Here is an 11,794-nt window from a genome sequence, read left to right on the forward strand (position 1 = left end):
CTTCCACCCTCACATGATGATCAGAGCATCCCATATGGGAATGGGTCTATGCCCTCCCAAAGGCACCATGAGGAAAATACATTGGCAAGGACAGTGCTTGGACAGGATCCCCCAGTGCTACAGCTGAGCCCTTCCAGCCCAACCAGTTGAGCAGTGCCAGCTATTTGGTGAGTCAGGGCCTGGGGGCCATTGTACATCGCCTGGATGGGTCATTCTTTCCCAGGCCTTGGCTGTTGCATAACCCATGTTCCATATGTATAACTGGCAGTAATGAGGTTCAGCTTTAACCCACTCCAAAAGCACTTTGGTTCTTTGTGTTTTGACAGGAGTTCAACTCCCTTCAATGCATCTTTAGTCAGGCAATAAATCAGAATCCTTTGCCATTTGTCCTACCGACGTGGAAGTTTAGAAGTGACACAGCCACTTTTCCCTACACAGTTCTCGTGCTGTGGCTTTTTTAGGTGTGGAAGATACTGTTCTGTGTGACAGATGGTTCATTGTGTCCCATTAGAAAGCAGCCGCTCGGTATTTAATGCCATTTCTGCCATTGGCTGTGGGTCTCGTATCCCACCAGCAGCACTGTCCTTTGAACTGTATTGTATTGCTACACCATATATTGTCACTTTCTCGTCTGTGCCCCAGGGCCTCAGAATTGTGCTGTTTCAGGGATTATTTGGATGTGCTGCTTTTCTGAGGAAAGAGCTGCTGATTTCTCTGCAGCTTTTCTGCTTTACCATGCAGGAGGATGGAACGGCGCTGGCTGGGAGGGGGAAAACATTGAGCTGCCTCCAGGCTGGAAGAGCTGCAGCACCTTCCCCCCTGTACAACAGCCTTGGAGTTCCTTACAGCTCCTTACAGCTCCTTACAGCTCCTTACAGCTCCTTACAGCTCCTTACAGCTCCTCTCCCTTCTTTTTACAGCATTGGAGTCGATGGCTTCGGTCAGTCCCCAGGAGCTCCCGGCCGCCCAGTGACTGCCTACGGTTACCGCCCCGATGAGCCGTACTACTACAGCTATGGAGCACGATGAATGCGGGGCTGCTCCTGCCTGCAGGGACCAGAGTGTGCATGGCAGGTGTAGATGTGTCCCTTGGTAGTGCATGGGTCTGTCCTTACGTGTCCTTCGGTGTGTGTAGCTCCAGATAAACCCAACCTTTCTGGGTCCGCTGCTGTAGTGCCGGTGTCAATCTTTGGTTGCTCTTTAATACCATGTTTTGTACAGGATTCGCTCTGTGATTTAAAAGCAAGTGTTGAAAAGCTGCTGGACTGGAAAGCGTCACGTTCTGTATATGAAGCTACTAATTTAATTTCTATTAAATACAAAAACCCGTGTGGTCAGTGTTGAATGCATTAATAACCTGCTTATTCACTGGGGTTTAAGCTGGATCTAAGCACAGAGCAGGGACTGATGCCCTATAGATGCAACATACAGGCACTGCTCTGCAGTTCAAACAGTTCCCTAGTGATACAGCTGCCACCACTGCCATTGGGGGCGTCCTCCGAAGGTCCCCTTTGAAATCAAGGTTTGGGGACAACACGGGGTGAGGAAAGGCAGAAGTGAACAGATATGGTTGGCCCAAAGGGCAGGAGCTGGTTGGGAGCCTTTGAGCAGCGGTGTGTGAGCGGAGCCGCAGTAACAGCGCGGGATGGGAGCGGCGTGTGGAGAGCAGGATCCCCCGCCCGCACCGCAAATGGCCGCCCTGCCCGCGCCCAAGATGGCGGCCGCCCGCCCGGCGGGTCCTCCGTGCCGGCAGGGGGCGCTGGCGGCCGCTCCCGCCTCGTCAGCTCACGGCGCTGCCGGAAGCGCAGAGTGCGGCCGGACCGAGCGGCTGCGGGGCGGGAGGCGGCTCCGAGCGGCCGGGATGGAGCAGGTGCGGGACGGGACGGGACGGAACGGGGCGGCACCGCGCGGACGGAGCCGCCGCCATCGGGTGCCGGGTGCGGGCACGGCGCTGCCGGCCGGGTATTGGGGCGCTGCCGGCCGGGTATTGGGGCGCTGCCGGCCGGTGGCGCCGGGCAGAGGCCCCGCTCGTAGCGCGCGGGTTGTGAGGAAGGCCGTAACCACGGCAGGTTAAGCCCTGTTACATCAGTTAGAAGCTGTAGCGCTTCCTGGTTCCTATCGCGAACGTGTCCCTGCGGCTCCTTCCCCCGGCGGGAGCTCTGCCTGCTGCCGGGAGCTGTGCCGCCCCGGAGCTGTGCCAGGCAGCGGGATGCGGAGCTGAGGTGGGAGCACGGGGCTGTGGGTGCAGCGTCCTGCATAGAGAACACTGCAAGAGCCCCATCCTGCTGCGTGTGAGTGCTGCTGCTGCCCAGCAGGCCAACAGTTGGTATAGCTTACATTTAATACAGGTCATAACGTGCTGAGTATAGACTTGTTGGTTGATGAGATGAGCAGCTGATGGGATGAGGTTCTTCATGGCTGTCTGGTGCTTTGCAGAAGATGCTCTAAAAGTGAACAGGACGGTGCCTGCCTCCACCTGCACAGCTCTTCCTTGTGACCCATTTGCCGCCAAGAGGGAACGTCTCCAGCCCAGCTCAGCGAGGGATGGGCTCGGAGAACAGCGCTTTGAAGAGCTACACGCTGGAGGAGCCGCCCTTCACGCTGCCAACTGGACACACCATTCACCCGGCTGTGCTGCAGGATGGCAAACGCGCTTCTGTCTTCGTGTACAAGCAGGAGAATGAGAGCATGGTTAATAAAGCTGCCAAGGTACCGCAGTGTGTGTGCTGGGATAGAGCTGTCGGAGCTCTGCCTCCTTAGAGAGGTGGGAAGCTGTTAACGAGGGTCAAAGCCTTCGGGGTGAGGGAAGGAGAAGCAGTTGGGGCTGTCCCTGTCCATGTAGCAGGGAAGAAGGGGGTCGGCAGCTGCAAAGCTCAGTGCTCAGATAACAGCACCTGCCGGCATTCTCAATGTGCCGATCTCCTCCTGCATATCTCAGCACCAGAGTCTCTCTTAGGCAGACTCACAGCACTGTATTTATTCTTCTGTGTAAGCATCCAGGTGTGTTATAACGTGCTTTGCAGTGAGCCATGTGCTAAGAGCTCGGTGAGCAGCAGGCTTGGCTGGCTCGATTCAAGTAGAAAGCCTGGCTGAGCTCTGCAGTGGCTGAGATGTAACAGATGTCTCTGTCTCTGGAAGCACCTGAAAACCCTGCGCCACCCATGTCTTCTGCGCTTCCTCTCTTGCACTGTGGAAGCTAATGGGATCCACCTGGTCACTGAACGGGTGAAGCCTTTGGAGACGGTCCTGGAAACACTTTCTTCTGCAGAGATCTGCGCAGGGATCTACGACGTGCTGCTGGCGCTCACCTTCCTCCATGACAGGGTAGGTACCAGCAGCACCACGCTTTGCTGGGAGCAAGAACTGTGGCAGCAGTGTTGTAACCGGGTTTGTATGGATGACTCTAATTCCTCGCAAACACACTCACCTGCTGGAGCAGAAATGCTAAGCCACGTGTTTATTTACAGCTGTTGCCACGTGTCAGAGGTTGTTGTCACTGCTCCCCTGTTCTGGCATTGTTTGTCTATGCATGAACATAAATTCCAGCTCAGACTGGAGCTTCTGAGCTTGTCTGTAGTTAGTAGTTGTCTTTGCATTTACAGTTGCGCTGTAGGGGCTGTCACAGTTGGTGCTGCTCACCTGCAGCATCCCAGAGGGCATGTAGCATTATGCGCTTCTTGGCAGCTTTTCTTCAGTTCCCTCTTAGCTCCGATGAAGATTTTGCACCTTTCTTATGTTTTAGGGCAACCTGACGCATAACAACGTCTGCTTATCATCTGTGTTCGTAAGCGAGGACGGGCACTGGAAGCTGGGAGGAATGGAAACAGTCTGTAACTTTAATGAAGCTACCCCAGAGGTAAGAGCCCAGCAGAGCACGCCCCTCCAGTGCTTGGGAAGGGGCTCCTGGCCTGTCAGCACTGGGAAGGCTCACGTCCAGCTCCCAGCTGAACCATTGCTCCAGGAGCACTACAGCTATACTTGTCATCTACGTCAACTGAAGCCAATTCCCAGTAGCCCCAAATGAGCTACTTCTCTAAGGGAGGCAGCTGGCTGGAGGGTCATGGAATCCTATCCCTGCCCAGATGGATCGTGGACGATGGGACCTAAGACATAAAGGGATGGGTTGGCTGTGGTGCCTTGAAGTTGCCTGTGCTTCACACCTGGAGCACAGCACAGCCTGCCCTGGCTGCCAGCTGAAGGAGCAGGGGCACATGTTAGTCCCGGCCTGTGTGGAGAGCTCGCTCCTGCTGCTTGGCCCAGGTGGGCCCCGCAGGCAGCTCACATCTCCCCTCTTCCCTTTCCAGTTCCTCTGTCATGTCAAATCAGTGCGAGACCAGTCGTGCATCCCATGTGAGGAGATGGTGAGTGACCTGCCTTCGTCAGGAGCTTGTTGCTGGTGACACATGACAGTGCCGTATTCAGAAAATAGCTTTCACTCACACGCTTCGTTTCCTTATGCCTGAATGGGAGGAAGTGGCTGCTGGATAATACCCGAGGTTTATTTTCCTATCCCTGGTTATGCTGAAGGTTGTTTACTCGCAATTGCAGCATGTGTTCAGGGGGGAATTGTTACACCGTGATGCTGTCGCTCCTTTGGGTTTTAAGTTCCTCGGTGGAGGTGTTTGTGTGCAAGACGCTCTGTGTATTGGGTACCGGGCGGAGCTTTGGAGCTATAGAAAGAACTGGAGAGTGTGTGTGGGGAGGGGTGGAGGTCTCTGGCAACTTCTGTGAACTCCTGCTTTGCTGATCTTGGTTTTTGTCTTTTGTTTTCAGTCTGCAGATTTCAAAGCTCTGCCCGTCAGCTGTGGGCATGCGAGGGACGCATACGCCTTTGGGGCCATGGTGGAGAATCTCCTGACAGCCCTAAATGATCACGGTGAGCCCATGTTTATTTGCAACATGTGGACCTGTGCAGCTTATCCCTTGTGTGTGTCAAACGATGCAGCTCTTGTTGCAGTTGACACGTGCTGCAGGTTTAGTGGCTGTCACTGTTCTTGGGGTTTGCAAGGTTAAAATCCAAACCTCAGCATCTCCTTTATTCCCATTTACCTGCGTTTGAACGTGGTCAGACAACAGAAGTGCTCCCAAATCTGTTTTGTAGCAGAGATTTGCACGGCTCTGCTCCCACCAGAAACTTCACTGGGTGTTTAAGGCCACAGTGCTGCGTTCCACAGCTGAGCAGGGGCTCTAACACTCCTTGGTGTGACCAGCAGCACAGGGAGAAAGATAGAGATGCTATTATCTCTTCCTTTAGGAGCAAATCTGAGTCATTTTGCAATCAAACAGATTCTAAAAGTAAGTTTTCAGGAGGGGTGGCAGACTCCTGAGCAAAGCTTCCGCAGCAGTGAGAAAGAAATCTAATTGCAGGTGCTCTGGCTTTCAGTTTCAGCAGATATTCTCTCCAGCTTTCAGCAGACCCTGCACTGTACGCTGCTGAATCCAGATCCAAAGTGTCGTCCCCCGCTGTCCAGCTTACTGTCTCATGAATTCTTCAGGTAAGGAAAGAAGCATCTTGCCTCCTGGTACTGCTTGTTCCTGTGTTGTGAGTTCACTCAGTGAAGGCATGTTACATCGCTGATGGGACGTGATCCCTGCTTGTTACAGGGCTCTTTCTTGAAGAGCTGAGGAGCTGCGTTAGCGCCATCTAATCTTACTGATCTCAATCTACGTTGTTGTTTGTTTTTTGCTTAGGAACGATTTTCTGGAAGTTGTGAACTTTCTGAAGACCCTGACGCTAAAATCTGAGGAGGAGAAAACTGAATTTTTCAAGTAGGTGAAGGAACCGTAACCTGGAGGCTTCCTATTTCCTGTTTCAGAATGCATCTGTCACACGGGTGTCAGGCAGGGCTGGGGAAGTGGTTCTTTGGGTGCCAGATTTTGATTGCTTTGGCAGGATATTGTTTGCTCTGCCAGCAAAGCTTTCTTTCATGAGATGATAATGAGTTTTGGATAAGACATCGAATGAATTAATCTTGTGGTCCCAGCCTTGTGTGGGCAAAGCTGTTGTCTGTAATGGATGTCCAGGCTGCAGTAATGCAGCATCTGCAGGAAATCCTATTGTCATATCCTCCAGATACTTTTTTTCCTCTGAGAAGCTTCCATTCAATCATGGCCTTACTTGGCCTAAGAAGGGGAGAAGCTGAATTCTTCTTTCACGCTCTGCTGGCTGCCTCTAAAATGCATTAGATGGATGCAGTTTCAATATGGGATTCCCTTTTCTACAAGTGAAACTTTCCTTATGTAGTAGCTAAGGTGGCAGACCCCAAAAGGAGAGGAAGGCAATGTAAAGGGTTGCAAACGCAGGAGAGGCCACGATGATACTAATTGCTCTCTCCTGGAACACAGGTTCCTGCTGGACAGGGTGGCTGGCTTGTCAGAGGAGCTGATAGCATCGCGCTTGGTGCCTCTCCTGCTCAATCAGCTTGTGTTTGCTGAACCTGTAGCTGTCAAGAGCTTTCTTCCTCATCTGCTGGGGCCAAAGAAAGGTGACCTTTAAATACTCACTTCAGAATTATTACTGACAGCTTTGGAATTAATCCAGTGGTCGTTCCATTGAATCAGGAAGTCGGGTTGTTTGTGTAACCAGAACAAATTCTCTAACATACGGAACTGGAGGGGAAAGTTATCTGAGCTCCCCTATTTGAAGTGCTTTTCCACCGCTTTGCTCATGCAGGGTGAGAATTACAAATTGCCTCATATTTTTCCCATGTTTAAGTGTCACCCCACCTGCCCAGTGAGACACTGAGAGCCTGGGGTGTACAGCCCTGCCCTCATTCTCTTCTGTCATCTCTAAGGGGGCTGTTCAGCATGGCTTCCTGGTGACCCTGCTGCCTGCTTCCCCTCTCTTACAGTTTTACCTAAATAACTACTAGTCTTTCAGCAAGCAGTACGTCCTGTGACTGCTGCTAAGCTTTCAGTGCCATTGCCATCAGGCAAAAGATGCTGGCAGTGCTGTCTCTCCTCGCCTTGTTTTTGATATCCTAAGCCAGCTGTGTTGGCAGCTGACAAACACACAGAGCTGGTGTTGGGGTGACACTGTAGATCTCAGCTGTGACAGTCTCTATCTGAATGGCTTTTGGAAGAGTTGTGTGTGGTTTTCAAAGCAGCCTTTTCCCATCTCTTCCCTAGAGCAAACTGGAGAAAGCCAAACCAGCTGCCTCCTGTCGCCAGCCTTGTTCCAGACTCACGTGATTCCTGTGCTGCTGAAGCTCTTTGAGGTTCACGAGGAGCACGTGCGGATGGTGCTGCTGTCTCACATTCATGCCTATGCAGAACTGTTCTCTCGGGAAGAGTTGAAAAACATCATATTGCCACAGGTTAAGGATGGGAAAGTAATGCACGGTGTATATCTGAGTACACGGGATTTCTGCTGCTGTGTTGGCTCTTAGCTCAAAACTCAGTTCTCACAGCACTGGCAGCAGTTTCCTTTTACATAACCCTAAGTGTGACACCCCACCCTGATGTGGAGTGATGTTGCTGTTAAACCTTGTGCCTTCTGTCACATCCGCTGCTTGTGCTGATTGGTTCCTGTCAGCTCGGCCTGCAGCCTCACAACAAGAGATGGCATTTCTGTTTCACAGAACACTACAGCTGTCAGCAGGCTGGGATCAGTCTGAGCTCTCCAGATGCTATGATCACACTCCTTAGCTTCCACACAAAGTGGAAGGCTGATATTCTGCTATAGAATAATGTCCAAAATCCACTAAGAGCTTCAGGAGGTCTTAGAATTGAAAAGTGCTGCACATAAAACATGTATAGAGGGGAGGAAAACAAGTGGGAAAAGAGAATTCTCAGTTCTTGATAACGTTGTCCCATTCTTGTTGTAGGTATTGCTGGGCCTTCGAGACACCAGTGACTCCATTGTGGCAATAACACTACACAGCTTAGCAGTTCTCGTCTCCCTGCTTGGACCTGAAGTGGTCGTAGGTGGTGAAAGAACAAAGATTTTCAAAAGCTCTGCTCCAAGTTTCATGAAAACTGCTGATCTTTCCCCAGAAGGTGAGTGAGTGCTGTGGATTGAGTGACATGGATTGAGTGATGTGGATTGAGTGACATGAATTGAGTGATGTGGTTTGAGTGCTCTTGGGATTCCTGCTGCTTCTGTCCATGCAACACAGGTTGAATAATCTTTTTCTGCCCCAAACATCAAGGAAAGATGTGCAAAAGGAGTTACATTATAGTGTGGTTGCCTTTAGTGGAAGAGCTGTACTGTCCTCCTGGGGGACTTATGTACTTAGATCCAAGTAGCTGTTTAATATTTCCTCTGTCCTTCATGTTTTTAAAAGCAGTAAATTTCATCCTCTTCCCCCCAATTTCTGTTTGTAGATTGGAAAAGAAATACAGACTTCCCCATTTTCTCAGCTCTCTGGAGGCTTTTCACCTAATCCACATGAATGAAGTAGTCCCTACACCTGCTAATAACTTGGAACCAAGTGTACCAAGGGCAAACTTTTCTGCATGTAGAACTAAGAATAACCTGTAGCTGGAGGGAAGAATCAGCATTTTGCTCTATTTTAGATTTAATGGGTACCAAGAGAAATGCATGATAGACATCAATTTGTTTTCATTGTAACTGTTCTTGTCCTGCCTGGGTGTACTGATAACTACCACTCATTAAAATCTGTGGATGGCTCATTGCAGCGTTTGTTTTTATGTGATTGTAGTAGACTGTAGTAAATAAAAACCTTCATCTTGAGTGCTAAGAACAGATGTATTTTTCAGAAAATATTTGAAATCATTTAAATGTTGATGGGGGTTGGGACAGGAGCTGAGAACCAACCCTTTGTCCTTAACAGCGAGTGGAAATGTACAGTAAGGAGTAGTTGATGCTGAATAGATGATGCTTAATGAGATGTTTGTCTAAGGATGTACCCTCCATGGAGGGCTCTCCAGGGAGAGTCCTTGTTATAGTTGCAGTCCTTAACAGTGCTGTGAGCTGTGCAGGCAGTGCCTTGCCTGGCATCACACACAGTCAGGTGGAGGCAGCGGTGGCCCAAGCCCTTCTATTCCATGTTGAAGGGGTGGCAGCTGAATCCAGTGCTAGTGTATCAGTGACACTATGCTCCCACCAATGAACTGGAACCAGCCTTTAACTGCCTACCACCACACCTCTCATTTTTGGGTGCACCATACAAGTGAGGCTGTCATAATACAGCCTTTGAGATAGAGCCTCTTGTTCCTGCTTGACTCATGGCCAAGCACACAGGGCAGTTTGTGCAGTGGCATGATGCTTTGAATTGAGACTGTCACTGCTGCGCTTTTATACGAGGCAGAGCAGCAGATTGGTGCTGCCATGCATCTGGCTGCATCCAGTTGAAGCATCTGTTTCAGATCATGCTGTTTACTTTGTGTATCTTGAAAGAACAGAGCAGCAAGAACTGACCCATTTACAGTTACTTTGCACTGGCAAGAGCTGCAGGAAGAGTAGTATTGATATGTACAAATCAAGAGGTGCAGTTTCTGCACTGCAGTGCCAGTCTTTGCTATTGCTCATAAATCTCCAATGCCATGGGCAGCTTCAGCCAACACACTTACTGGCCTCTCTTCCATCCCTGCAGACTCCCCCACTCGTGCTGTAAGCAACCAGAGACACCAGACCTCTCAGCTTTGGAAGAACAACTCCAGTGTGCTCCCTATCTCTGGAAATGCAGTTGTCAAGAAGCATTCTGTGCAACGAGACAATCCGCTGGCTCTAAAGACAGGTAAAGCATTGATACCTCTCTTCCTGGTCTTGCCTTTCTGAACTGGAGATATAACGCCTTTATCCTCCACAGGTGAGCAAGCCACTCAGCTGCCCCTGAATGGAGTTCCCAGGAGCATTAATGTGCTTGGGAGCAGCAGGAGCTCTTTAACTACCTCTGAAAAGCCAGCAGAGGAGTGGCCAGACTGGAGTGAGCCAGAGGAGACAGACACTGAGAAAACTGTGAACATCCAAATTCAGCCCCAAAAGCCACAGGGCAGCATGGGACCTTATTTTGTTGAACATGATGTAGATGAGAAGCCTTGGGATGACTTGGAGCCCAGCAGCCCTAATGCTGAGCTGACCTCAGGAAACTGCCTCACTGTGACACGAGCTGATGCAGCTCAAGTGCAGAGAACTCTACCAGGTACCCAGCAACAGAGCAAGGAATTGGAAAGCCTCAAAGTGATTCCCTCAACAAAGTCCTCCCCTGGGAACAGCTGGAACAACGACAAACAGGACCAAGGACAACTAGGAAAAACCGTGCTGCCCAAACAGACCTTAGAGGAAAGATTGAAGTCTTCATTGGAGTCTGGCCTAGGAGAAGAATTCACCATTAAAGTGAAGAGGAAACCAGCTCAAGACCCTGAGCTGGACTTGTTTGCTGACATGATACCAGACATTAAACCTTCTTCAGCGCTCCTGATTTTACCTGAAGCAAGGACAGAAGCAGTTGTTCCCAGTCACTCAGTTGTTCCCAGTCACTCAGTTGTTCCCAGTCACTCTGGTGCAGTGTCCAGCAGAGAAGGTGCCTCCCAGAACATGATGTTTTCATCCAAATTTGCAGCAGTTGATGTTATTGAGGTAAGTGTCTATAGACAGCGGAGTTTAAATAAATGCACATTTGAGAGGATTCTAAGGCACACACATTGTACAATACAGTGTTGTGGCACTGCTGTGATATCTACCTAATTTTATGGGATCCACTTACAGTAGTGCAGACAATGCTCTGGGAGTAGCTGAGAGTGAGATCAAAGTCAGAGTGCTACAATACAGCAGGACAACAGCTGCTTCCTAGGAGGCAAGGGAAAGAAGTCTATCTTATAGCATCCCGTTCTTCATAAAAAGGGGTTTTGGTACAAACAAAGCTTGATTTAAATTTATGAGGAAAGCAAAAGTGTATTTAAAGTGTTTCCTTTTACAGTTAGAAGTCCTCAAAGATGAAAAGCTGCAAATTCCAGTGCTTTGGTTTTGGTTTTGTAAGGGGCTTTCTGTATATAAAGCCTCATAGGGGTAAGGAGGAGGGTGCCATCACAAGTTGGCCTGGGTACTGTTGTGCTCCTATAGCTGCATTAAGAACAGAAGCACAGCGTGTGTGCCTTAACGTTGTTCATTTTACATGATTCTAGGCTGAAGCTGCAGGCTGGGGTGAAGAAGAAGAGTTGAACTGGGAAGATGATGCTAACTGGTAACGGGACTGAAAGAGACAACGGCGATTTATGCTGTGTTGGAATCTGTAAGAGAAGTTGCTGCTCCTACAATATAACGGATAAGTACCTCAGCACTGCTTTTGTGAAGGCAGGCACTTGCTGCAGCAGCCAGCAACACCCCAGGGGGCCCCATCCCTTCCAATGGATGCTCCTTTCCAGTCTGTGCCAAAACATGAAGGGGGTGAGGCCTGCACTCCAGCAATAGGCCAGTTGTGGAGTGTGCCACTGCTACTGGAGAGAGAACAGCAGGATGGGGGCGTTGGTGCTGACACGCTGATGGAGGCTGAGCGGTGGTGCAAGCAAAACTCATCTCTGCTCTGAAAAACTGCTGACAATAAATAAGAATTACTCTGAGTTACCTGGTTATTGGGCTTGTTATTTTTGTTGCTTTTTGTTTTTTTAACCTGGAAAGAAAGCCCTTAGAAATGGATCCTTGTAACGTTTTAGCTGTACGATGATTTTCAAATGGATCTGTACAACATATTTATTTCTGTTTATAAAACTCTTTCCACGGATTGCATAACTGGTGCTAGGAAATGCACGGTGACTGTTCAACACAAGCCATTTAAGCGCCATGTTCATTCTGCTCTTAACTGTGATGAATAAAGATTATTTTTAAAAGATG

General features: G+C 49.7%; 2 protein-coding genes across 7 annotated transcripts in view; both read left to right on the forward strand.

The window, feature by feature from the left end:
- Positions 1–1,337, forward strand: part of KIFAP3 (kinesin associated protein 3) — a 54,835-nt gene extending 53,498 nt beyond the window's left edge. The window contains exon 20 of the mRNA XM_015869674.3: positions 921–1,337. Coding sequence (XP_015725160.2) covers positions 921–1,029 — 109 coding nt within the window. The 3' untranslated portion in view covers positions 1,030–1,337. The remainder of the gene's footprint in view (positions 1–920) is intronic.
- Positions 1,338–1,804: 467 nt separating this feature from the next.
- On the forward strand, positions 1,805–11,792 carry SCYL3 (SCY1 like pseudokinase 3). Of its 6 annotated transcripts, none has more exons than XM_085512004.1 (14): positions 1,805–1,937; positions 2,437–2,709; positions 3,139–3,324; positions 3,743–3,856; positions 4,305–4,361; positions 4,774–4,876; positions 5,384–5,495; positions 5,692–5,769; positions 6,346–6,485; positions 7,129–7,316; positions 7,827–7,998; positions 9,558–9,701; positions 9,774–10,543; positions 11,089–11,792. In XM_085512004.1, the coding sequence occupies exons 2-14, from the start codon at positions 2,545–2,547 to the stop codon at positions 11,149–11,151; spliced, it is 2,292 nt and encodes a 763-aa protein (XP_085368130.1). In that variant the 5' UTR covers positions 1,805–1,937; positions 2,437–2,544; the 3' UTR covers positions 11,152–11,792. The 6 variants fall into 6 exon arrangements, with proteins under 6 accessions (XP_085368130.1, XP_085368131.1, XP_015725163.2 ...); XM_085512005.1 differs by having other exon boundaries at positions 1,805–1,870; positions 5,368–5,495; XM_015869677.2 differs by having other exon boundaries at positions 1,805–1,870.
- The last annotated feature ends 2 nt before the right edge of the window (positions 11,793–11,794 follow it).

The sequence above is a fragment of the Coturnix japonica genome, chromosome 11 (assembly GCF_054131305.1).
Source record: "Coturnix japonica strain WE chromosome 11, WE-NBRP24, whole genome shotgun sequence".
Lineage (NCBI taxonomy): Eukaryota > Metazoa > Chordata > Aves > Galliformes > Phasianidae > Coturnix > Coturnix japonica.